The 26,867-nt window shown below is 45.4% G+C and overlaps 1 protein-coding gene across 1 annotated transcript in view; it reads right to left on the bottom strand.

The window, feature by feature from the left end:
* LOC309683710 (urea transporter 2-like) overlaps window positions 1–26,867 on the bottom strand; it is a gene marked incomplete at its 5' end in the record, with an annotated part of 38,945 nt that overhangs the window by 8,871 nt on the left and 3,207 nt on the right. The window contains 6 exons of the mRNA XM_082498032.1: window positions 17,352–17,612; window positions 19,254–19,303; window positions 20,267–20,401; window positions 21,704–21,851; window positions 23,310–23,502; window positions 26,556–26,684. Of these exons, the coding sequence (XP_082354158.1) occupies window positions 17,352–17,612; window positions 19,254–19,303; window positions 20,267–20,401; window positions 21,704–21,851; window positions 23,310–23,502; window positions 26,556–26,684 (916 nt within the window). The remainder of the gene's footprint in view (window positions 1–17,351; window positions 17,613–19,253; window positions 19,304–20,266; window positions 20,402–21,703; window positions 21,852–23,309; window positions 23,503–26,555; window positions 26,685–26,867) is intronic.

The raw sequence follows: 26,867 nt of genomic DNA, 5'->3' as shown, positions 1-26,867 counted from the left end.
TGCTAATGCAAGGACAGGTTCCACATGACAGAGGCTGAAGACAGGGCCAGTACGTAGAAAAGTGTTGAATTTGACTTTGTGTAGGACACGAAGGGAAGGAGCTTAACTAGAGGAGGAAGAAGAGAAAATGATGAGAGTGTTGCTAGGGATGGTGTCTCAGTGCTGGAAGGCTTTTTCCTGGCTCAGTTATAATTCATTACCTTGATTCATTAACCTTCACTTTTCTCATATTTTATTCTGAAATAATGGAATAAGTGAATTGGGTGCACTTTCAGTTAAATCAAAATTTCCAGCCAAGATAAATGCTCTTCATTTGGTGAAAGTGCATTTACATTTTCAATTTAAAGAATCCTCCTCTTTGTGTAACTTAGGCTTTCTCTGTTACTAATCCATAAAATCAAGGGCCCTTCCATTTGCATTTGCAGAGTGATGTTGTGTGTCCCGTGCTAGCACGCCCAATGCGTTTCCCTGCGCGCTGAGCGAGGAGAAGTTTGCACCGAATCAGGAGATGTTCTGCAGCATGGGATGTAACGTGCTGTAATACGGGTGTAATAAAGAGGTGTTGGAGTCACTGTCTGGTTGACTCGCACAGTGGAGAATAAAATGGGTTATGTTGGAGGCCCTGATTCATCAACGCTTTGAGTGGCTTTGCCGTAGGAAGGCACTGATGTGCATACTTAAGGTAATACTGCGTGGTGCAAGCCGGAGTCTGCAGAACTCCTTTGCTCTGTGTTTTCATGGGCAGAAATGAAGTCAGCAGATGCACTTGGCACAGCAAAGAGACCAGGTGATCAGGTGAGTTACTTCCACCAACCTGGCTTTAACTACAACCCCCACGGAGGCTGCATCGATGCCCTGCATACCTGTTCTTACAGAATATTCAAAATCAGAGTGGTTGTGGGGGTGATCACAGGCACCTTCAGGCCAGTGCTCAAACTCATGTTCATTGTGTCCCTGTCCATCAAGTGATGTGTCTCTCTAGAGATGAATCACATGAACTTCAGTTCGTCTTTCCTATCAGCTGTATATATGGTGAAGGGGAAGGAAATCATTATGAAACACCCCATCACCAGCAGAGAAGCCTGGTATGTTAATGGGTAAGCACCCTTGGTTTCACGAGTGGTCTTCACGACACCGTAAAGACCCAGATCCAGCCCCGTTGGCTTCACTGCCACCCCGAATCACAACCCAGGCGCTGTGTGAGGGCTGCCTCCTGTGTGCGGTGGTTCGGCTGTCACCACAGACGTGTTGCTTCTCCCATCTGTCCAGAAACACAGAGCATGGAGGACTTGCACTACTTCTACTTAGTTGTCCAAAGAAAGCATAAAGAGCCATTTGGAAACTGATACTAGCATAAATTTTTGGGGGGCATTTTATATAATTTTTGGCATTGTAAGCAGCAGTAGCTGCCATATATACTCAGATTAATGATCTGTTAACACATTACCTTGTTTTAGGGAGCAGGCGATAGCAGCTATAGAAGAAAGGACAGAAAACAAAAGGTGTTTCATCCCAGAAAATGGAGTTGCTCCAAGAATTTTAACACAGTGATGTCTGAATTTTAATTCAAGCTGAAGTGTGTGTTTTCTGACGAGGATTGCATTAAGGCCACTCTATAGCAGGTCTTTTGAAGATCTGCTATTGAAGCTAAATTAAGATGCGGTTTTCAGTCAAAGTGGGCTTTTTTTTCTTAGTGCATGGAGGAAGGAAATGGAAATAATTGTGAGAGGACTATTCTGCTGGAATATACTGCTTGGCTTCTGCGGGGGAGCAGGTTTTTTTTTTATTTATTCCTTATTTCTATTAGTCTGGGAATGTGGTTTTTGATCTCAGATTCTTATCTAAAGACTGTGCAAGTCCTGCTCTCAGACACACAGAGCTTGAAACACACTGCCTGATCGTGTGTATGCTCTGGAGAGGTGCTCCAGCCAAGCGTTTGGTGGGAAATGGAGTGTGGGCTCCCGATGCTGGTGTGTAACTGGTGTGTAACTGGTGTGACATGGGAGCAGCAGCAGAACCCAGGCAGAGTGAGTCTGAACGTGACTTTCATCTCTGCGGTGCAAGGACTGATTTGTGCTCTGCTGCGAGTGCAGAGGAACTCTTTAAAACTCTTTTCCCATGGTGTACCGTGGAAAGTGAGAGCTAGATTTGGGGCACTGCTGCTTTTCCCAAGTGATTCCAGATGTTTGCTGCCTCCCCTTGCCTAGATATCTTTGTGCTGTTAGACAGTATCTCTCTGCCATCCTCGCTAAGGATGCTCGTGTAAGCAGAAGGGAAGTTTTGCAGCTAAAAGTGTCTAAAGTGTCTTCAAAAAAATCATATGAAGAGTGGTTGAAGGAGCTGGGACTGTTTAGTTTGAGGAGGAGGAGGCTGAGGGGAGACCTCATCACTCTACAACTACTTGAAAGGACACTGTAGAGAGGTTGGTGCTGATCTCTTCTCAGAGGTAATTAATGACAGAACAAGAGGGAATGGCTTCAAGTTCCAACAGGGTAGATTTAGACTGAACATTAGGAAAGGATTTTTCACAGAAAGAGTGGTCGGGCATTGGAATAGACTGCCCAGGGAGGTGGTGGAGTCACCATCCCTGGATGTGTTTAAGAGACGTTTAGATGTGGTGTTGGGGGATATGGTGTAGGGGAGAACTTTGTAGAGTAGGGTAGATGGTTGGACTCGATGATCCCAAGGGTCTCTTCCAACCTAGACAATTCTATGATTCTATGAAATACTTTTGTATCAGCTATGAAATGGAACCCGTGAGAATAGAAAAGGAAAAAAAAAAAGATGTTTATCTTGCATGAAAATGAAATCACTGCATTAGCCAAGAAGCTAATCTATTGTGGTTTTTGTCATCTTTTCAGAGTTAATAAATGTCCTGTAGCAAAGCACTGATGTTATGCAACTTCATGTCTCCCTAAATCAATTTCTCTTCCACTTGTGTGCACTTCTTCTGTGTCACACCATACCTACGGCATCTCAGTAATGCCTCGTTAAAGCTGCAGCGTAGCAGACTCTGTGCTGGTGCTGCACTCCTGCAATATCTGGCCCGAAAATAGTGTTTTATTCCTGTGCTGGAACGGAGAGAAGCCCGGTCAAACATTCATTATGTTTTATACATGCTAAAAGTGGTGCTGTGCTTGCAGCTGGGAAAAAAACAGGGGCTTTTATTTGGCTAATTGTTTTAATGCTCCCCAGTAATATTTATTTCCAAGCTGGTGCCTGTGTTGCTAGGTGTTGGGCTTTTATCTCTGAAAATGCAGCAAAACTATCTAGTACTTTCCCCTCTTTCTGGAATTTTCCTCTCTCCCTGCCAAAATTCATCTTACTCTGTAAATCGAGAGGATTTAAATTACGGCGTGGTATTTGCTTGTCCAAGGAACTGCTACCGCACAATTGCAGTCATTGTATCTTGCATTCTCTGAATTGCTGCTGTGAGGCGTGCGGGCAGCCAGCTCTGCGTGCAGCATGTTTTTAGAGGAATTCCTGCGTCCAAGCACAATAGGAGGAAAGGGCCAGATTCTCAGCAACTCCGATTCCAGCATAGCCCATATAATGTTATCAGGGATTTGCTAAAGCTGGATAAGTGGAGTGTTATGTATAGGAACACAGGCACGCAAAAGCGCACTCCGCAAAACAGAGGGATTATAATGCACTTGACCCTCACTGAAAAAAAAGTTCACGTTAGACACATTTCAAAGCATTAGCTCAAAAAAAAAAGAAAAAAAAAGCTCATCCCTCAGATTCAAATATTCATTAAGCCCATTCGCAATTCAATTTTCAGAGATCTGTCTCTCGGGGACAGAGAAATCCAGAGATACTATCACATTAACTGCATATTATTACTATCTGGGTATTCTTCATTTTGCAGAATAGAAAGACAGTAAAAGGAGATGTTAAAGAGTTCCAGTTTTTTTTTTCTCTCTTTTTTTTTTTTTTTTCACTCAAAGGTTCAGCCAACTGGGCTAAGCAGTACTAATAAATCCTCGCCCTGCTAGAAAAGTCTCGATAATTGAAGTTCTTGTGACATTCCCCAGACTCTGTGTTCCTCTTGAGCCTTTGCTGCTCTGGCTCAGGAGGACTGTTGAAATGCTGTTTGTTAGGTGTTTTGGGGGAAAAAAAAGCTCCAGGTAAGTCAGTAACGGGGTGCACACTCATTGCTGTGCATGAAAAGGAACGAAGAAAGTACTCTTACCTCTCCGATGAGTTGAAGGGTAACAGTTGCTTTGCTGGCTAGGACGGAAGGAAAGCAGGACCAAGACAGTGGGAAAAAGAAAATGCCCCACCAGCTTATATAGGCTAGCATGGCTCCTGTCCTGATATTACTAATTAGTTTGTTTCTCCTCCCACTTGGTGAGCTCCAAGCAAACGTCAAGAAGGTTCCCTCTTGAATTCTCCACCTTTCCTCTTGCTCTGTCCTTGGTCTTTTGCCAACAGCCTCTCCAAATGTCCTCTTCCCTGCTGTTTTTTTTTTTTTCTTTTGTTTTTGTTTTTTAACTAACTCTACTTTAACTCTGTCCTTTCTCCTCCTCCACCACTTAAAAGGACTCAAGGCTTCAAAGCACACTCTCAGTGTACCTGAGATCAGCATCTCCAGTGTTGTCCTCCTCATCCAAGGCAGCTGAGCATCCTTCCCTCTTTAAACACTGACCTGGGAGTGCGCACCGCAGTGTGTTGTGTCCAGCAGCCTGTCGAGTTTTCCTGTTTCTGGGTAGATTTGGGAGGCACTATTCTGTTAACACACCAGAACAAAGGACCTGGTGACTTTCCATTGTTTAATTGCTTTTTGTCAGTTATTTGAGAAATTCAAGGAGTATTTTTCCTTCTTCTTTTTTTTTTTAACCTGACCTCCCTGGCTTGCTGGAGGAATCTGGAATATCAGAAGTGTGGCATATTTGAGAGGTTTATAAGGCTGTGAAATTGCTGTGAAAGGCAGAGAACAGGCTGGAGAGGGAAGTCTTGAGAGAATGAATGATAGGAGAAAGCACAGAGAAAAAACTAGTGAACTTAAGGAACCTGTTGGTCTAATTTAAACCATGGTTCGATTCACTTTAGGACCTTTTTAGAGTGATTCTTTAGAGAAACAACCCTGCAACTTCTCCCAAATGCTGGAGCAAATGGTCATTGTTGAACCAGAACCCATCTAGGCTTTATGGCTTTGCTTCCTCCAGCCCTGTGGAAACAGCCTCAGCATCTACTTGAGCTGGAGTGACGTTATTCTCACTGTGTTTGTTCCCAGGGTGCCTCTCTTATGATGGAGATGTTTTTAACAGGAGACTGGATTTATTTCCCACCCCCTAGGAATAAAGTATCTGATAGGGGTTGTCATCTTAGCATTGCCACATGAGCAAGGCTTCCTCCAACCAAACAGGCTCCAGCTGTTGTGAGTGAGCCAGAAGCTGACGTCCACTGACTTTGCACCCAGATTACACGTTCCATGAAATTTTGCAGGGGAATTTGCTCCACTCCAGCACAGTAAAATTTTTTCCCTTTGCTGTTAATTTCTCCTTACGTTGCCTTTTCTTTCTCACTGGTCAAATAAATCCTTGCATCTAAAGGAAGGGAAATGCATTGGGTACTTTGGATGGGAGATCCTCACAGGGAATCTGATCGGATGGAGTTTTAGACTTCTCATCTCTCACATTTCAGGGATGCCCAGGCCTGGCCTCAAGTAATTTAAAACAGCATCTTTTCTGTTTTCTGTGAAGGCGATGCAGTGCAGGGGACAGGCAGGATTCGCTGTCGGGCTGTGCTGCCTCCATCTGTGGAGCAGTGGGGTGGCTCTTGCCTCCAGGGAACCAGGTTCAGCACTGCCCTGTCCAGTTCTGGTGCTTTAAAGAGGTTGTTGACATGTTGGAAGGGATTCACAAAAAAGCCACGGGATTGCAGGTCTGTGATGGATGTCTTGGAACGATGCTTTGTTTAGCTGACCAAAGAGCTGGTTAATAAGTAACAGGATCACAGTCTGCTGATACCTACGTGGGAATGAAGTCCCTGGCAGCAGCCTACTCTGTGAACTAGAGGCAGAGGAGTGATGTTCTCCACTGCCATGTGACAGGTTCACTGGGTCGTAGGTGCAATCAACCATGGGGAGGGTTTCACTGCTACAGCAGTTGCCTTTGGAAATTCCTAAATTTCCAACAATTACCTTCCGAAAAAGTCTGGGCCAGATCTCAGATTGGGTGCTGGTGTCAGGTACGGGAACGCCTGCCCATGGCTGTGTGCCTTAGCCAGCCAAAGCACTCCTGGTTGCCTGAGGACTGAGATTCACTATTGGATTGTGGGAATGGTTGAGAAAGGATGGGAATGGTTGAAAACCTCCCAGGTGTGATTCAATCCATGCCGAGTTAGGTGCCCACCATTAATCTCCAGTGCTGAGCACTCAAGGATGTACGTACCTACTCCTGAGCTCTGGGTAACCATGTAATGATGTGCAAACTGAGCATGCAGGTAACACGCACAGGTGACTAGCAAGTTGCCTCTTGATTTTAGGGACATATGAAGACCACTTGGTGCTGAGGATCAGGCAGCTGGTGTTGGTGTCTGGCACCTAAATCCTGCATCATCTAGGAGAGCTGAATCCATTGGCTTAACTCATCAGTCCTCTGCTGGTGAAGCTGGTTGATGCGTTTCTTCTGCCCGCTGTGCTCTGTGGGAAGGTGTCTCTGAGAACGCCCCTTGGATGGAGCCCAGGGGTTAACATGGTCAGAAGAGGGGTTGATGGCTGGATCCCAACCAGTCTTAGTACCTGAGCTGTCCCAGAGAAATGCCGGAATGATCCCTGACTGTGTTAGCTTGCCAAGCAGGAGCTGTCGAGCTGCGTTAGCTGGGTACAGTGCTTGAACTTGCCAGCTCTGCCAGGAAAGACTCTTATGGCCCTAGTCCAGCTTCACAGGCTCTATCTCCATGCCTATCTCAAGGCTCAGTGGCCTTCAAGAGGTGCATTGAAAACCACTTGGTAGCAGATTGACATTATGTTGCTGGTTTTGGCTGTGCTCCTCGGCTCAGGTTGCACTGCAGGGATTAGGTCTGCGCAGGGATCTGCATCAGCTCTTGGACTCCATCAGGTGCTTTAAAATGACGTAAATCCACATATGGACCTCTGCAGATCTCTAAAACTCAAGTCCTGCTCTGCCTTGCTCGGTTGGGCTGTGAACGTGTGAAACATAGCCAATGTTTGTGGGCTCCTTGTCATCCCTCGTGGGTGGGGAAATCACTCCCAGGAGCTGGGCTCCTGACAGTGGGCACCACTGAGAAGAGTCTGACTCTGCCTTCTTTACTCTCCCCATCAGATACGCGTACACATTGACAAGATAATCCTGAGCCTTCACTTCTCCAGGCTGAACAGTTCCAGCTCTCTCAACCTCTCCTTGTATGACACATATTCTAATCCTTTATTCATCCTTGTGTCCCTTTACCGGGCTCAGTATGTCCTCATTTCTCCTGTACTGGGGAGCCCAAAACTGGACAAAATATCCCAGATGTGTCTCACCAGTGCATAGAAGGGAAGAAAGGATCACCTCCCTTGACCTGCTAGCAATGTTCCTCCTAATGCAGCCCAGGAGGCTGTTGGCCTTCTTTGCTGCATGGGCACATTGCTGGATCATGGTCAACTTGGTGTCCACCAGGACCCCCAAGGCTGTTTCTGCTGGCTGGATGGCCCCCAGCATTTACTGGTGCGTGGGGTTATTCCTCCCCAGGTGTAGAACTTTGCACTTCTACTTGTCGAACTTCATGAGGTTCTTGTGAGCCCATTTTTTCAGCCTGTTGAGGACCTATGGATGGCAACATGACCCTCTGGCATGTCAACCGCTCATCCTAGTTTTGTTAATTTGCTAAGGGTGCACTCTACCCCATCACCTAGGTCATTAATTAAGATGTTAAGCAGTTTTGGCCCCATATATATTACCCCTGGATTGTACCACTAGTGACTGGCCTCTGGCTGGACTTTGTGCCACTGATACTTTCTGGGCCCTTCCACTGAGTCAGTTTTCAATCCACCTCACTGTCCACTTATCTAGCCTATACTTCATTAACTTGTCTATGAGGGTGTTATGGGAGATAATGTCAAATCTAAATGATGCTCCAAAACTGCTCCAGTGACTTAGGACCATAGGACAAGGGACCTCTGTCACCTGGGCTAGCCTCCTGCTGTAAGGCTGACTATGACTGAATCCCCCATTTCACTTCCAGAATTTTTCCCAGTCTGTGGTTTCCCTGGAAGGGCATGGGGAGGCAGCAATGGAAATGGAGCTGTGGCTGGAGGGGGAGATAACCACACGGTGTGCTGGGGGAGAGTGATGCTCATCCCATGTGCCGGCTGGGGAGGCAGCTGCTCTGGCCAGGCAAGGGCTGAGCTGTCCCAGAGGCAGGGTGCCTGGAGGAGAAACATCTGCAAGTCTGTGCCTGTTGGCATCTGTGGCCACATCGCTTTTCATCGTCTTGTTTTCATGAGAAAATGCAGAGTGGAAAAACCTGTTTCAGCACAGAGCACCAAGGGGTCTGTCACAATCTCGCGCTTGTTTGCTGAGGGAAGTAGTTTTGGGTTTATACAGTGTGGACCAAGAGCCAAGATGGTGTGGGCAGCTCCTATCCCTTCACTTTGGTGTGTAAAAATTCTCTACAGAAAGCTGCTATTTGATATTCCTCCTTGTGACAACTGGGTGGCATTTCCTCTAGCTAGTGGCTATCGGGATGGTGGGAGAGGAGAGCTGTCCGGCTCCGGTGTCTGGCTCCCTCTCGTGGTATGGGTCCGGCACATGTGCAGTTACAGAAATCAGAGCAAATATTCAGATGCCAATTTTTAGAGGATTCATAAACAGCAGTTCCCTGGCTATGGCACAGTCAAAATTCCCTTTGCTCTGAGCTTGTGTAAAGCTCTGGATACCTCTGCTGGTGCTGCATGCTCCCAAAATAAATGGTTCCCCTAATGAACACACATCACTTCCCTCACCTGCCCACCTTCTCTGGAGACCCATTGTCCTTTCTATCCAGCCTGACCTGCTCCCAGGACTCATCTCAGTTGATGCAGCTGCAAGAGTACAAAACTGCTGCCTGGAAACCCACTGGGACAGGAGTGGGGCAGGACTTTGTGACAAGCAGGTTGTAAAAGGTTTATGGCTAGAGTAGGGTGTAATAAAGCTTTACGCTCTCATGGAAATTAGTTTCCAAGTTTAGGCAGAGATTTAGACTCTCTTTCTGTAGGCGGGTGCTCTGAATACTGGAGTACTGGGTAGCAAACAACTCATCTCTTTCAGTTGCAAATTTTTCAAGATATTGGTTTAAAACATTGCTGCCTAGTGGGAGTGACGAATTGCTTGGAAGTGAGCTAGTTGGACAGGACAACACGTACCAAGGACTGTGCTGGTGGTTCACCATGATGATGAGTTGCCAGATGGCATCATTCCATTCACTAATGTAGAGGTGACCATGGTGTCCAGCACAGGAAATGAGACCCCGAGAAAGACCAGGTAGTCTTATCTCTCATGAAACCCAACAAAACCTGGCCAGCAGGTCGAGGGAGGTCATCCTCCCCCTCTGCTCTCCTCTGGTGAGGCCACATCTGGAGTACTGTGTCCAGTTCTGGGCTCCCCAGTTCAAGAAAGACAGGGAATTGCTGGAGAGGGTACAGCAAAGGGCTACAAAGATGATGAGGGTATTGGAAGATCTCTTTTACAAGGACAGGCTGAGGGACTTGGGTCTTTTTAGTCTGGAGGAGAGAAGACTTATCAATGCTTCTAAATACTGAAAGGGAGGGTGCCAGGGGGATGGGAACAGTCTTTTTTCAGTGGTGCCCAGTGACAGGACAAGAGGTAGCAGCACAAACTTGAACATAGGAAGTTCCATCTTAACATGAGGAGGAGTTTCTTTCCTGTGTGGGCGGCAGAGCACTGGCACAGCTGCCCAGAGAGGTGAGGGAGTCTCCCACTCTGGAGCCATTCCAAACCCGCCTGGACATGTCCTGTGCCACTGCTGGAGGTGCCCCTGCTCTGGCGGGGGCTGGGACTGGGTGAGCTCCAGAGGGCCCTTCCAACTCTGACCATTCTGTGATTCTGTGAAAACCAGGTCAAAGAAAAGCCAGGTGCATTCATCTGGCTGGGTCACTTTGTTTGGGTTTGTGTTCACTGCCCTTTTTCGATGCTGCACTAGCACTTTTCTTATCAACATTGGCCATTTCTCTTGGCTGGCATGAATGTCTGTGGAAATGAGAATGAGTCGCAAGCACCTATGACACCTCTGCTGGAAATCATTCTTTACACCATCGTGATCCTAGCTCCAACTACTTACTGTAACCAACTGGCTCCCGAGATAATGGGCACTTTTTCTGGAGGACACTGGCCTCTTGTATGGTTGTCTTCAACTTCACTTTCAGACCCTCTCCTCTCTCCCTGTTGTGTGCATCTGTCCTGGAGGAGGGAGTACCAGCTCTGCCTGGCTCTTGGCGTGATCCCGTTTGTTTCTCAGGAGTTGGTGGTGAGCAAGGCTCTCCACTTCATGCCATGAGTCTGAACCTCAAGGGTGCTTGTTTTTCTGGTCATCTGTAGCATTGTAGACTGGATCAGCTGTATTGAAACATCCTGAAATACTACGGGGTTTTGGAAGCCTGAGGTTAACTGTATTCCTCTATTTCAGGACTGGAGAGGAAACTGCAATTCAAACAACTCTAAATTTCAGCTTCAAACCCTTCTCTTGTTCTGCTGGCTCCAGGTAAAAGCCCAAATCTGAAGAGGCTCATTTTCCACACCTACCTCAAGACAGCAGGATCCCCATAAGAATGACAAAGCTAGCCAAACTTGCCTCATTTTTATGACAGAAGGCAAGGTGTTTTTCTGCTGCTTCATCCACTTTTGCAATTTCAGAGTTAGCTCTCTTAACTCCCCTGCATCTAATCTCAGCTTGGTAGCGTTTCACACCCCTTCCCCTTCCTTTGCCCTGATGGTGGGGGTGTGAGTCTCACCCAGGGCATGACTGCTTTTGAGGGAAAAATCCGTTCTCACAAAACCATGTGTTGTAGGAGAGGAGTGTTGGGCCTTAGCAATGAGCAGAATACTTAAAATATTTCCAACGAGAAACTCTTTCAGCATATAAATCCCAGTGGTTACTATTCTCTTACCGAGTAGTTCTTAACAGAAGCGGAAGGTGCTGTACATCGCATGGGTTGCAGCTCTGATCCACAAGGGAAAGAGGACTGACTGCACCCAGAAATGAACCACCAGACAGCAGGAACAACTGAAAATTAATAATCAGTGCAATGGACAGAGGTAGAGTTACACTGGCTGTAGACGCTTATGGGTTTTTGTAAGCAGTACTACAAAGCAGCATTTTTATGGACACGCGCACACAAGCAGACATAAATCCATTTGCAGCAAAGATGAACATTTTGTAGAAGATGAAAGAAAAAAAAAAGTCATGTCTGCTGGATAACTCAATTTTTGGGAATGGAAAATGCCCTGAACGGGATTTAATTTACACAAGTGAAATAAGCTCACTCAACTACAGTAAGAAACCATTGCTGCCTGATAGTTTGTCATCATCTTTGCCTTTCCGGTTGTCTGCACAGCCAGGAAGTTGCTGCCTGGTTTCTGGCTGAGTGGTTTTGCAAAGCGGAGATTTGTGGGTGACGGAGCAACAGAACCGTCAGCACTCAGCTGAAAGGAGGGAGGTGCGGAGAAGTGGGGTCAGGTGCAGGCTGGGGTGCCCTGGAGCGAAGGGAAAAGCGCTGCAGGTCATCCTAGTTGCACGGGTCAGGGATGTCTCTGTCTTTGCCTTTCGCAGTTCTGTGCCCAGCACAATTTGATTAGCAGCTGCCGAGATGCGCTATGCAGCCTGCACCCCTGCACATTTTTGGGTAGGTGAGGTAGTTGGATGTTTTTGGAATGGATCCACATGTTCTAGGTGCTCCACCTCTGCTGCGCTGAGTGAAGCTGCACGTTTGGGGAGCACGAATTCGGTTCTGCCTCAACTCTCTATGCAAAGGGCTGTCCCTGGAGGAGGACGTGAGGATGCAGCTCCACGACATCTGAAGCTGCTAAAAGCACTGAGGTGATTGAGCGCGCTCAGGAGCTGCTGAGCTGTAGTCGGAGGTGCCCAAACTCATTCCCAGGGAAAATGTGGTGGAAGAACCACAGTTCTTCCCACAGGTATCCATGGATTTCTCATCCTGCCATTGGGATGTGTGAATTCCAGCTGTGGCAACAGCTGCAGAAGTTTGTAAAAAACCCTGTGAGAACTGTAAAATCAACTGCAATCAAGGGTTTGTTTCCTGTTTGAACTCCTTCCATCTTCCAAATTAAAACACACCCATCTGTTGAAGGGGGATCGAGGGGAGAGTGTTTGGCAAACAGATCCTACCCTCAGAGTGGTGGTATTTCTGTAACCCTGGCAAATGCGATATACACAAAACGGAGTCAGTCTGCAGTGCTGGGGAATGGGTCTATCACTGCAGACTGGAGATATGTGTCATGGACAAAACAGAGCAACATCCCAGCAGCTGGAGATTTTAAGGGCTTATTTTATTTGGACATAGAGTCACAGAATCATAGGATGGTTAGAGTTGGAAGGGACCTTAAAGATCATCTAGTTCCAACCCTCCTGCCGTGGGCAGGGACACCTCCCACCAGACCAGGTTGCTCAAAGCCCTGTCCAACCTGGCTTTACGTGTTGTAAAGTTTTGGGTTTTTCAGCTTGTGGTGAGGCCCTGCATTGCTGGAGTACCCCTCTGGAGCACAAAGCCCTCCCCGACATTTGCTGGTGGCTGTCAGGGTGCTGGCTGCCTGGGGTCTGGGGGGGATGCCACCTGCTCTCCCCGTGTCTCACAATTTCACCTTCCTGTTTGCACTGATCTGTAGTTGCAGGTATGGGAAGAAGAGATTGTCGACATTGTGGAAGGGCTGAAAAAATGACAATATTTATTTTAAGCTTACAGCAGTATTGAACAGAGCCAGGGGGGAAGGGCCCGGGCTCTGCTGCAGAGCAGCTCTGGCAGCTTGGTTAAGAGCGGAAGCCAACAAGGAAACCTGCTCGGTGTCAGCAGACTTTAACCCATTGTGCTTTGCTGGCTCTTGCTCTCCATACAGCACGGCAGCCGCTTCACCCCATCGCTCTTAAGGTCATGGGTTTTCCAGACCTACAGCTTTGGGTGTCCTCCCTGGACTGAGAGGTGTCACCATCTCCTATACTTGTCTCCCTCTGTACTGCTGCTTCTGTCTGCTCTGCACCCCAGCGGTATGTGAGGGGGTCTCAAAAACATCCTCAGATGAAGGAATCAGGTGGTAAACATCATGCTCCAGCAACTAGGATGTTGCGGTGTGGATGGCTCTGACCTCTGCTACCACTAATGTCCACCAAGAAGACAAATCCTTCCCCTCCACATTCCCTTAGCGCAGCTTTGTTAACTGTTCAGGAAGAGTAATTAACAGGTAAGTCACTCTGGAGTCATCAATACCCAAGCCAGGACATCTACAGCACTTGCCTCAGCTTTTTCTGTAAGAGGTTCTGTGACCAGTCTTATTGACAGAAGCACTTATGTCTATGTAAGAAGAGCTGGGAACATCCTATCAAAACCCAAAATTAGAGTTTTTTGTTGTTTTTGTTTGTTTGTTTGTTTGTTTTTTAGGGGGTAAAGAAGCAAATAGAAGAGTACGAAAATGACATTTGGAGCAATAAAGTAAGCGTTTTTCTTAGACACACACGGTGTATGTAGTTTTTACATTGCATTCTAGTTATCGTCCTAGATGGTCTTCTTTGTTCACTCGGGCGGTTTCTTGCAATTCCTTTGTGTTACTTAGTCTGCTCCCATTTACCGCTGCTGTTCAGATTTTGAAGGCACATTTTCAGGAGGTTGTTTTTATATATGCAACTGCTCGGCCAGGCGTTGATTTGTACAGGAATATTTATTTCATTTGGGCTGGGCGGAGTGACTGCTCTGGCTATAGAAGAGGCTTTAGTTTTTAGGCTTTTCTGTTTTGTTTTTTTTTTTTTTTTTTATGGGCACATTTCTTTTATGCTAGATCTCTGGGAACTGTCTAAAAATTTTTAGTCCCATTGAGAACTGTATATTTTCTTTCTCTTAATGAAGATTTTCTATAGAACTTGATAGACAGCAGGCTGTCGGGGCTACCATTGATAACTTCAGTTAGTGCTTTTACTGCCTACTGCTTCCTTCCAGCAGACACTTGATTTGTCTTGGCTGTTTTCAAGAATTCTTAGTACTGGCTATAGTTACTCAAATCTTTTGATTAGCTGGAGACTTAATAAAGCTGTTTATACCTTCTTTTTTTATGGATGGCTTCAACTCTAAAAATTGCTTTACTAATTGATTTCAGGATGGATTTGCTTGTGGCTGAGGAATTAATGTCTTCAGTGGCTCTTATACGACAAATTCTTTCCAATAGCCATATTGTGCTTGGACTTCATTCTTATTTATAAGAAAACAAATAATATGCTTGGCATAACTAACCAGAGTTGAGGTTTTTCTTAAAAAATATGGTCCTGGCATTATTTTAGCTGACTGTGCTATAGTATTTTTGTAATTTTGTGTTGCTTCTATTTGCATATTTCTCTAATGCTGGATTGTGTATGAGCTCAATTAAACTGTGCAGAGCAGATGAATGGGTCCTGCTAGTTTGCGTGTGCTTTATATTTCTTGACTACTACAGAGGGAAGGAGTTCAGGCAGCTATGTATCACCTCGTGTTATTCTGCCTTTCTCTGTTTCTCTCGAGCAGGAACCCCCTGACCTTGCAGTCCATAGGGACCATACAAGACTGCTTTTTTACTAATGCTGGTTTTCCTGCATCATGGCCCAAAGGGCTTTCCACTTTCTTCCCTGCCTGCTAACACCTTTTCTGTAGATGTGCTGCTGAGGGACATGGTTTAGTGGTAACTTGGCAGTGCTAGGTTAATAGTTGGACATGATGGTCTAAAAGGCCTCTTCCAACCAAAAATGATTCTATGATTCTGTTCTATGATTCTGACGGTTACTTTGCTTTTTCTGGAGTCACCATGAAGGAATAAGCAGTTGCACATGCAGCCTAAAAATGCCCTTTAGCGCTGGCTGAGGCTGTACATCCCTTTGGAGCCATCCTCTGTGATAGCTTTAGGGCTTGACTGCCTTCCTCCACTGACTGGGCCACTGGTTGCTTTTTGCAAACAATCTGTTTCTCCTAAGTGAGCATTTCTCATCCCTTGCTCTTGTGTTACAGACATAGACCTGTGCCTCTGGTCTCCTGCTGCTTGTCAGAGCTCAGCACCTCCAGGGGGCTGCTGGGACCTGCATGGGAGATTTTGACCACTATAGTGCATTTGCTTTTCTGCTTGCTGCAGTGGTACATCTGTCAAATCTTCCTCCCTCTACTAGAGATAGGTCAGGTATCAAGCCGTGCTCAGTCCCATCCCTCTTAGTTTGCCCTAGGCTAACAAAAGTGTCATGGCTAACAGGTCAGGCAGACTGATGGGATTCTTGGTCTTTCATTAACCTCCAAGAAGACTTGTGGCATTTGGGACACCAGCTGGTTCCCTCAGTGCTTTCCTGGAGGGCATTTGTAAGGTCAGGTTCTGAGGTTAGCCAGAGGTCTAAAATGGGACAGAGGTGTGACACAGGTGCTCAGGTCTGAGGGTGGACCAGGTTATAATGGCTACAAAGCTCGCTGGATCCCTAAATTTTCAATGACAGGGTTGTCTTGGCTACTGAAATTTGGACTTATCTGCATGTGTGAGGCGGTCCTGCCAGGTGGAATCTCAAATCTGTCTCATCCAGACCAGGGAGGAAGTAGGACCTGAATTTTACTAAAGTCTCTGGAATGGCGTAACCTGTTTAAAAAGCATCTCAACATACTTATATGGCACCATATTTTTGTCTTCCAGGCTGACGTCAATCTTGGATGATCCTTCTAGGGAAGGTTTAGAGGAGCTGGCAGTTGCTGGTGCTGCTGGTCTTTGGTCATAATGGCACAAACAGTCCCATGAGCAGCAGCCAGACTCACCCTTTTTTGAAAAGGTCCATGTACTGGGTGAGAGCTGGGCTCCTGCCTGCTCAAAGACCCTCAAATGAATCTGCGCAACAGCCCCACATAAAGGACAGTGTCTGATCTGAATGTTTGTGGTTGCATAGTTTCTTTGCATTTTAAATCTTCAAGTCCTTTGGATCTGTGATTTTAAACTGACCATGTGATATGACTTTAGAACAAGGAAGCCTTTCTGTCAGGCTTATTTTACTGAGGTTTTGGGAAAGGTTTCCAAGAAAAGTCCTTTTTAGGGCAATTTTCTGTTCCCTTTTGTAAAGACTTGGCAGAAGCATAAAGTGGCCGTGTCCTCCTTGCACCTTAGGCCTGTGAGAAACCAACCTCTGGGGAGAATATTGGCAGGAGGGTCCTCAGTTTCCCATGATTAACTCTGATGATGCCTCGTGAGGTTTCTCTGGGGCAGGTCAGACACTGAAGACCCATGAGAAGACCCTAGTCTGACACCCAAGAAACATCAAGGGGAGCCTGTGGCTTGTTCATTGCTGATGGCTTAGTACAAGAGAACTGTTCCCATAGGAAGAGCAGAGAAAGAACTAGAGTAACTGCCATCAGCAGTAAATATTTATCTCATTCTGTATGTGAAGGTTTCCTGTTTCCCACTGGACGTGTGTAGGGATTCAGAGCTGCCATCTTGCCTTCAACAGGAGAGAGGTCTTCTATTAAGATAGAAGATGATGCTAGGAGAAGGAAAATATTTGGTTGTTGCTAGCTAGTCCCTTTTCTGGTCTGATAATGAAGGTATGAATATGTATGCTTTGTCTCGGCACTTAACAAGGAGTCGGGAGCTGGCACCAAAAATAGCATGCACTCGGTAAGAATATTTACCTGTGTGTGTTGTAGCTGTTAAAAGGGATTAAGAGGGTTAGACATTGATGGGACACAAGAAAGGAAGAGATCAGTCTGTTTATTCCGCTTTCAAATATACATGTTCTTTATTTGAAGTGCAGCTCTTGACATAGTTCTTACATTATTTATTATTATTAGATACCAATGCCTTCCCAGCATATTTATTTTGTTAAATTACACATCTGAAATTAAATGCAGCTGCTTCTCAGCATTAATATTCTTCTGCCTATTCTTGTAATTATTATTGATAAGAGGTGACTTTCAAGTTAACAGCATGTGGATGGATACGGCAGTCATTATTGTGTTACCTGAGTGCTTTTTGGAAAGCTTAGCTCAAGGGCAAATCATGTTTCCTCCAGAGCATGGAGCCGAATCCCCGGCCTGCGGACTGCTGCCGAAGGTGGTGTTTGTGGCTATGATGTGCTTGGCTAGCATATGAAAAACCTCCCCAAAACTATACACTTGTGGACATTTGAAATCAGTAAGCATGGCGGGTTTTGGGGGTGCACAGGGGGGTGCCTCCTGTGCTTATTTTTGAGTCACCGGAGGGTTTCTGCTCCTTTCGTTTCTGCTCTTCTCTCCTGCTCTCCGATGCTCTTCGCTTCATTCTCAGGTAGTAGATCCGGTTGGCTTCTGGGTAGGTGACTTTGCAGAGAGGGATTTTGTAGATGGCTGGGTTGTCTGAGTTTATCAGCAAAAAGAGAAGTGCAGAGAAGCAAAAAGGCCACGTGCAGAGTGGCAGCCCAAGCTGGAAGGGGAAAGGACAGACAGACAGGTGCCTTTTGGTATCTCTCTTTGCAAGTTCCTTTTGCTTACTTCTTCCTGTTGCTAAATTCTTGCATTTGAGAAGCTGGGAGAGCCTGTGTTCTCCCTGAGGACAATGTGACACAGGATGTGCCTTCCAAGAGCAGTGGTACATGCCCCATCTCTGGAAACATTCCAGGTCAGGTTGGACGGGGCTCTGAACAACCTGATCGAGTTGAAGATGTCCCTGCTCATGACAGGAGGGTTGGACTAGTTGCTCTTTAAAGGTCCCTTCCAACCCAAACCATTCTGTGATTCCTCAGCCACCCCCATACAGCATCCCCCATTCAGATCCAGAGAAATATGCCCAGATGCAGGAGCATACGTGGGGGCTACATGTGAGCTAGGTTCCTGATGGTCACTGGAGGTGTGGGAAGATCCTCTGCTACCAAATGTCAATACAGCTGCTCACAAAGAGCTAGCTAGTTTATCTGAAATGTACGGGGCTATGTAAGGCATTCCACATTGGAAACCTCAGTCCTTTTGGAGATGCAGCTGTTGGCCAGAATTGCATTTGGTACCAATATTGAAACAACTGAATTGGGCTCCAGAGCTCTGCTGACTGTAATGAAAGCCAGGACACCCAGCTCACATGTAGATGTTTAAATTCTCTAATAAATGAGCTGAGTCCTACCCTCACTGTCCTGTAAAATGTCATGTACTGAGAGAACTATTCACACACATTGACTGTCATAGAATTGAATCACAGAATTGCTGAGGTTGGAAGGGACCTTTAAATTCATCAGGTCCATCATTGACTGTCCTCAATGCTCATGTGTTACTGGTATTGAATCCAACCCTCAGTCTTGCTCTATGACCCTACCTCTTGACCTGACTTGGGGTGTGCCAAAAACCAAGATCACAAGAAGAAAAAGTAAATGTTCTTTTTTTTTTTTTTCCTGAGGCATCCCAAAACCAGGTGTGCTTAACAAAGCAACCCATCTGCAGGGACCTACACGGTACCGAGTGGATGCCAGATGAATACATTTAGTGCATGAAGCTGCTCGTTCTAAATTTTTTTTTCTTTTAAGTTACTAAATCAATTTGATTAAAATATGGTTTTGCTTTAATCTCTCAGATCTTAAGAAACTGGCTTCATGTCTTTCTTGATCTGTCCAGATATGACAATTTTGTTTTTAAGAGAACAGTCTCCCCCTGATTCTAATTCTCATATCCAGACAAAACTTAAATAATGTCTGTGGGTAGGGTGGCAGAAAGATCTTGGAAGAAGCAAGGAAAAATTTAGACCGTTGGAAATTGTTCAAAGATATTGTCTCTAACTGAGTACTGCGTCTCAAACTGCTTGCTGTTGTTGGGATTCACATATACCTGCACAATCCTGCTGTGGATGACATGCTCCAATGGTCTTTGAACTATTATTATCAGAGTCTACAAGTGCAGAATTCAACAGACAGAGAATCTGTACCAGACCCACCATTGGCTGCAGCATTCTCATTTCAACGTGGTCAAAACTGATAGGGAGAATTTTGAGGCATTTCCTTAACACTATATCATAAAGAATCAAAATACAGTTAAAACAAACAAACAAAAAACCCCTATACATTCCACTCCCCCCCCAACTTACCACAGATAGGGCATTAGCAAGAGCTGCTCCAGAGTAGGCACAAAATAATGCTGAGAAAAGAAGACCAAAGACAGCTCAAGATGAGGAAAATATTTTTCATCTCCCCAAAGAAACTATTAGAAATAATAATATTGTCCAAATACACAGTAAAATATCCTCCCAGCTACCTGATGTGAGGATTAATGTTAGAATTCAACAATTAGGTAAAATGCACCAATGCTGCATGTGGTTGTATGGCCTACATGGAGCCCTGTCTGCTCTGTCGAGATGGATGGTGAATGAAGAGCAGTTGGTGGTGGTATTTCTTTTATCAATTGGCACAACTTGACCTGTGTGCAGTGGGGCATTACAGAAATTCTCCGCCACTGTCTATCCTGTGGCTTCAAACCACAAGCAGTTAGCAGTGGGCCTCCTGGCCCCAGGGCCTCAGAGGTGGCAAAGCAGGAGATAAGGCACTCAAGGACAAGGTTAAGGAAGGGAAAGATGTGGAACAATCCACAAACTGTGCTCAGGGCAGGAAATTGCTGACATTCAAATGGTCGGAGGCTGGGTGAATCTTCAAGGGTATTTTATATATGCTACACTGTTCTTAAGCTCTTCACACAGAGTCTAGTTTTGGCTGCTGTACGAGATGGGGCCTTTGGGTAGATGGATTTTAAGCTGACCTTGTGCAACAGCTCTCTTCTTATGACACACTTCCTCTAATGATACATACAGTTGTGAAAAAGCTGCTTCTATGAATCTGTTGGGTGGCTAATTTGTTAAACTTCTGCTCATGGCGCAGCTTGTGCTCCTTTCACAAACAGTACTTCCACCCTCTCCAGATGTTGGTAGGCCCTTGTCTCTGCACTTGCAGCTTGCACATCCAAGATCAACTCTGATGCCATCACAGAAACAGCTCTTGCATAGGACCCAGTTTTGCAGCAGAGTGGTATTTGATTCGAAACCTGTACTACCCATAGTCTGCCCGGCTGCATCAATTTTTGTCTTCCCTTTAAGAAAAAGATACATACCGCAGGCAAGTGACAGCAAATGAGTCTGCCAGGTCAGGGCATAGAACATGCCCCCAGTTGCAATGCACGCGAGTGCGCAGTTGTAATTGTGTAAGCCAAGGTAGATGCTGTCAAATGGCGATGCAATGCTCAGTGCTGCAAGACAAAAGGCGAGGCTGTCAGGTCAGGGATGAGAGGCACCTGCAGGAGGACCCATCACTTGCTGGGAATCCGTCATCTCTTCCCTATGACATCTAGACAAATTTGCCCATGCTCACACTTGCATAAGATGCACAGGAAGAAAAAGGATGAAATCAACATGAAGCTCATTATTTTGGAGCTCTGCTAATGTCCCTAGGGTTGGAATTTGGCCCAGTCTCAAAGGTTTCTTTCAGGCAAAACTTCCTATGTATACACTGAGTGAGTTGCAGTTAGTCCCCCAGAAGTACAGATGGAGATCCAGCCAATGCTCATAGGCACTTCTGCAGGATTTCTCAGTGGTTTCAGGACCACCAGTAAAAAGAAGAGCACAATATGCAGTGCATGGGCCACCTTCATGTCACTCTTAAGATTAATACATTTCCTGGTATAATGTCCTCATTTGTCTTCTGTTTTATTGCCACGTTTATCCCCAGATACTTTCCCCTGACCTTTCTCTTCTAGATTAAATATCAGACCTGTACAAACCTTGCCAAATGTTCTTAACCATACAAATAATGGATAGTTTTGTTAAAAAACACAAATATAAGGGAGCTCATGTCTTGTACAAAGGGCTTCAGAGCACAGAGAGCTTATTGTTGGATGACTGTGCCTTTTCCAAGGTTGTTGTCTCAGAGTATGCTTGTTCAATCGTATTTTTTTATTACAGTCGGTCACATAAGTGGCATTAATCTTGCCTAACTTCAAGGGCCAGATTCATCTCTCTTAATTTAAGATTGTTTCTCTGGTTAGTGGAGAGACAGGCTGTTTCGAGTGGCGCTCATTTAGCTATTGTTACAAATCTGCAGCAGGATAGAATCAACTGCATCCCAGAAAAGTCTGTTTCTTTTCGTTGACTGATCAGCTCTGAGGTAGACATCTGCATGTCCCGGTAATTTAAAACACTTGTGGTGGCAAGAGATCAGTTCTGAAACTATTCCTCTAGGTGTCTTTATCATCATCTCCATGGGATTCATCACATCCAATGGCAGGAGGGTTAAGCTAGGTGGAACAAACCACCTGCCTGTTTTACAAATCTCATTACAAATCCAAAGATTAAAGGAAATCTGGTTCTGTTCTTGCCTTCACCATGTTGTGTGACCTTCAGTAAGACCTTCCAAATTTAGAGACAGTTTCAAAAATGGGAGTGTGGTCTCAAGTATATCCAAGCCTGCACAAGTCTAAAGTCTGGACAGAGCCATGTAATGGCTAGCATCAAGATACCTTGGTTAAAAAATTACTATGGTAAATATTTCTTACCTGCAAACATCCCCACAGTTGATCCAATTGCAGCATGTAAACATACAAGTGGAGAGGAGATAAGTAAAGCAACAAGGATGATGCCTCCAGTCCAGGGGTTTTCACAACCATACACTTGACCAGCACTGACTGGGATGGACTGCAAGAGCTGCAGCAGCCAGTAGAAAAAAGCATGTTATTGTGTCTCTGCCCTCAAAACGACACGGCGGTTATTTTGTCCAAGCTAATTGTTAGAAAGAAAGGAAGCAACCCTGGCTCTGAGTCAGACTGATGGGTAAATGTGGGCTCTCAGACCCTTCAAACCAGAGTTAGCTGACTATTTGGTTTGAAATTCATCGGTCCAAGGTGGACTTTTATTTCTTTTGGGATGATAATATGGTGGATGGGTGTGTGTGTGGGGTGGAGTTTTAAATTTTTCTTTTTAAGGTGACTTTAGTGAGGGAGAAAAATGATAACCTTCCTGGGCAATAATAGCATGGTGGGCCAGGTTGATTAGAGTTTATCTTGAGGAACGACTGAGGGATCTGGGGTTGTTTAGCCTGGAGAAGAGGAGGCTGAGGGGAGACCTTATCACCCTCTACAACTACCTGAAAGGAGGTTTTAGAGAGATGGGAGCTGACCTCTTCTCCCTGGTGACAAGTGATAGGACAAGAGGAAACGGGTTCAAGTTATGTCAGGGCAGGTTTAGATTGGATATTAGGAAGCATTTTTTCACTGAAAGGGTTATTAAACATTGGAATAAGCTGCCCAGAGAGGTGGTGGATTCACCATCCCTGGAGGTGTTTAAGAAAAGGGTAGATGAGGTGCTTAGGGACATGGTTTAGAAGTGGTGGTGTTTTTATCAGGGTAGGTTAATGGTTGGACTTGATGATCTTAAAGGTCCCTTCCAACCTCACTAATTCTATGATTCTATGTTTCTATATATTATATGAAGTATATTATGCTGCTTCGGGGAAGTGATTCTCCAGAGCTAGAGCTAGACATGAGGGGACTGGGTATAAATAAGTTTCTGTCCCTTTGTTATCAGGATGTTTCTTCTGTCTTTTCACATTGTCACTGACTGTTTTGCTGATGTTCTTTTAACCACATCTGGACAACAGGAGTACAGATCCAGACGTGCTTCTGTACCGACAACACTGAAGACTTGTTTTGGGGCATGGACTGCACCTTTCATGTGAGGTGAGAGGTTCTGCAGCTCTTTTTCCCCAGGTTTTGTCATCCCTTCTGCTGGATCAGCCAGGACTTTCCCTGGGGATTTTGTGGCACTGTCCTCTACGGACTGAACCGAGCTATGTAAATTGCTACAGGCTGTACATATGTAGCCATTCTGACTCATGTGAAATTGTTATGGAATCATAGAATCACAGAATCATAGAATGGTTTAGGTTGGAACGGAACTTGAAGATCATCTAGTTCCCATCCCCCTGCCATAGGCAGGGACACCTCCCACTAGACCAGGTTTCCCAAGGCTACATCCAGCCTGGCCTTCAACACCTCCAGGGATGGGGCCTCAACAACCTCTACGGGCAACCTGTTATCCCAAGCTGAATACCTTCATACTCATCTTTGTAATGAAATAGCGTAGACTTGTTGGAGTGAAGCTTACCAGTGGCACGTTGATTGCAGACCAGGTGATATTGGGCACTGATGCTACAGGCTTGATGAGGGTTGTAGGAAAGAAGGGGTTGTAGTGTCCTGTGGCTGCCAAGTACAAAGTCACTGCAATATTGAAGGGGAGAGTAAGAACAGGAAGATCCCATTTGCTGAAGATGGATCCCAAAGCACTGGACAGGATTGGACTGAGAACAGAAGGAGAAGAGAAACTATTATAATGTGTTCATGACAATTAGAGTGGTGAAATAGCCTACCACTTTGGTCTTAAACTTGCAAATGCAAACCACCACCATTCCTTTTAGAAACAACAGGTATTGAATACCTTTAATACATTAGCCTGCATCAGACTAATAGTAGCAGGATGCTGTTCATCTTTTTGCAAAAACTATCAGATCCATTCATGGATGGTATAAACTCCACACCCTTCTCTCAGGACTTCTGGTTAGTGTGCAAGTGCTCTGCTAGCTATGCTGAGCTCAGGGAGTCGATGAAGAAACACATTCAGTACAGCATTAAGGCATGGGTGGAGAAAGGTGGTCTGGTTTCTTATTCTACAGAAAAATCTACTAAGAACACAGAATCACAGAATCACAGAATGTTCAGGGTTGGAAGGGACCTATGGAGATCATCCAGTCCCAGCCCCTGCCTGACCAGGGTCACCCACAGCAGGTTGCACGGGATGGCATCCAGGAGGGTTTGGAATGTCTCCAGAGTGGGAGACTCCCACTCTGGGCAGCCTGTGCCAGTGCTTTGCCACCCACACAGGAAAGAAACTCCTCCTCATGTTAAGATGGAACTTCCTATGTTCAAGTTTGTGCTGCTACCTCTTGTCCTATCACTGGGCACCACTGAAAAAAGACTGTTCCCATCCCCCTGGCACCCTCCCTTTCAGTATTTAGAAGCATTGATAAGATCCCCCCTCAGTCTTCTCTTCTCCAGACTAAAAAGACCCAAGTCCCTCAGCCTTTCCTTGTAAGAGAGATCTTCCAATCCCCTCATCATCTTTGTAGCCCTTTGCTGTACCCTCTCCAGCAGTTCCCTGTCTTTCTTGAACTGGGGAGCCCAGAAATGGACACAGTACTCCAGATGTGGCCTCACCAGGGCAGAGTAGAGGGGGAGGATGACCTCCTTCGACCTGCTGGCCACACTCTTCTTGATGGATCCCAGGATGCCATTGGCCTTCTTAGCCACCAGGGAACATTGCTGACTCATGGTCATCCTGTTGTCCACCAGGACTCCCAGAACCAGAATTTTGGGAATGCCACATGAAGAACTTTGTAGAACTCTAGATGGTATAAAAAGCTCCTGTCTTGATGAAGCAAGAAGGAGTTGGAATTGATGCGATTTACTTTTTGTGTCTTAAATAGTTTGGAGGATACCAGAAGAGAATTCTAGAGAAACCAGAAGAGAGTTCTAGAAGAGATATAAAGCAGAAGAGGTAATCAAAGTGTATCGAAAATCTTCCATTAAGAAAGATGTAAAATATTTACTATGTTAGACACTATTTGGGGGGAATGTGGAGTCCTTAGGACATATGGAGCCTGATGGAGTGTAAGACAAAGTCACCGCTATAACAGAGCTGGTGGCATGTCAGCTGTGACCCAGACCTTGACTGGTGTTCCTGTTTATGTCAATGAGACTGATGTTACTGTGTGCTGCCCAGGTACCACCCAAAATCATATGGCATTTTCTGAAAACTGAACCTCCTTCTTAAGAAACATGATTGACTATATTTAGCACATAAAAAGCATACAAACTTTGAGGTAGCATGAGTGTCCTCAAAGTTCTTGGCTGTAGCGCTGGGGCTATAAACTTCACCAGATCAGGATATTTCCAGACTGCCTTATTTCCACTTGAAGTGGGTGTCCTGCACGAATGCCTTTGTGGAAGCATATTGGCAAGATAGTATCTTGCCGGGGTCCTGTCCTTGATGGCAATAGACTGTGTTCTTCTGCTTCCAGCTGAGCTTTCCCCATATAAGTGAGCTGAGCAGCTCTTATGGTCAACCCTCGAGTAGCAGTCGACATGGCACAGTTTGCAAAAATTGATATTAAAGACTTGAAATTTTCAAGAAGCTGTATTTGAGTCCTAGAAAGTCATTAAGCTGGTTCTAATAAAAAAAAAAACCCACACCCGAATTATTTGACATTTCAAAAGCAACATCTTGTGTCCTGTTATGTTGATACTATCAGTGGAAAAAATGCTTTGTTCTCCCTGTATAATCTCAGATGAAGTCTATTCTTTTATGACAAATTCAGTTCCCAGAGCAGTTTACAGATTTCGTTGCTTGTAGCTGTAGGAAAAAAATCAGCACTTCAGTGAAAACAGTGTCCTAATTTCTGTGCTGAAATACAAACCTTCTGCCAGTTACACATCTTGTCAGAAAAAGAGAAACAATTAAAGAAATGCTGACTTCTAAAGCTGAAATTCAAAGTATCAGTTGAAAAAATCACTGAAATGTCTAATTTTAAAATCTTTCGTCTCTACCCTCAAGTCTTATGAAGTAAAAGAATGAAGAAAAGTTTGAATAAAAAGCCTCAAGGAATTCTGGCAGACAAGACAAACTAAACACTCTTGCAACATGTCCTGGGTTTTGAGAGGTTGTTACAAAATGACCTTTGCTGAGAGTGACTAAATAAATAAAATATGAAAAAAAAAAATCTGATCTTAAAAGCGGTGAAATGCAATAATGACTTGCATCTTATCTCTAGCAGTGATTAAAATGTGAGTCTTGAATTAATTTCAGTTAAAGCTGTTAAATGGATTCTGCAGTGCTGTCCATATTTAGAAATGGTAAATTTAATCCTGAAAGGACATTGTCTGGCATTCGGAGTTACTCGGAGGAATTAATTTTGCTCATGACTGGCTGCATATCTGAGAGAGGGGATGTTGAATTCAGCCTGAGGGAGAGCACCGGGTCCGTTCAGCACCTGGATGAGGAAGAGGTGTTGTGGTGGTGGGCTCAATGACATCCCCCCTGAATGCGTCCTGCTGATGAGGGCCATTTGTAGAGGGTTGAAGTGGGGCTGCTTTGTCCATGTGCGATAATCAGTATTGTCTGTGCTCCCGACCTCCTACCAACGTGCCTCACGAGCTCTGTGCATCAATGGATGCCTCTTTCCAGTGCCACTGGAGCTGGAGCTGCTGGTGTAGAGGCGACTTCCAATGTGTTTAAGCTGTATATAGCATGACTCCACATTCTCTGAGAACTGCCCCTAGGGGGAGAAGTGGCACTTACCAGGCCATCGATATAACCGCCACAGGAGGAAGAAGCCACCAGTAGTAATCCCCTTTGTCAGAGAAGACGGCCATGAGCAGTCCCACCAAGATCCCGTTATAGCCGTGCAGCCCAGCTGCAATAGCTGATCTGTGATGGAAAGAAATGTTTGCAAGGTAGCCAGCTGTGCTGGAGGTGACCTGCCACAGGAACTCACTGAAATGCAATTTAAAAATGTCCTGCTCCTGGTGAAGGGGGTGTAAGGGAGGGATGAAAAAGCGGTGAGGTTGCTGCCATATTGCATTGCACTGGTGTGTGGAAGGGGGGTGGACG

The sequence above is a fragment of the Vanellus vanellus genome, assembly GCF_965231255.1.
Source record: "Vanellus vanellus genome assembly, chromosome: Z".
Classification (NCBI taxonomy): domain Eukaryota; kingdom Metazoa; phylum Chordata; class Aves; order Charadriiformes; family Charadriidae; genus Vanellus; species Vanellus vanellus.
This window is presented reverse-complemented; position numbering and strand designations above follow the sequence as displayed.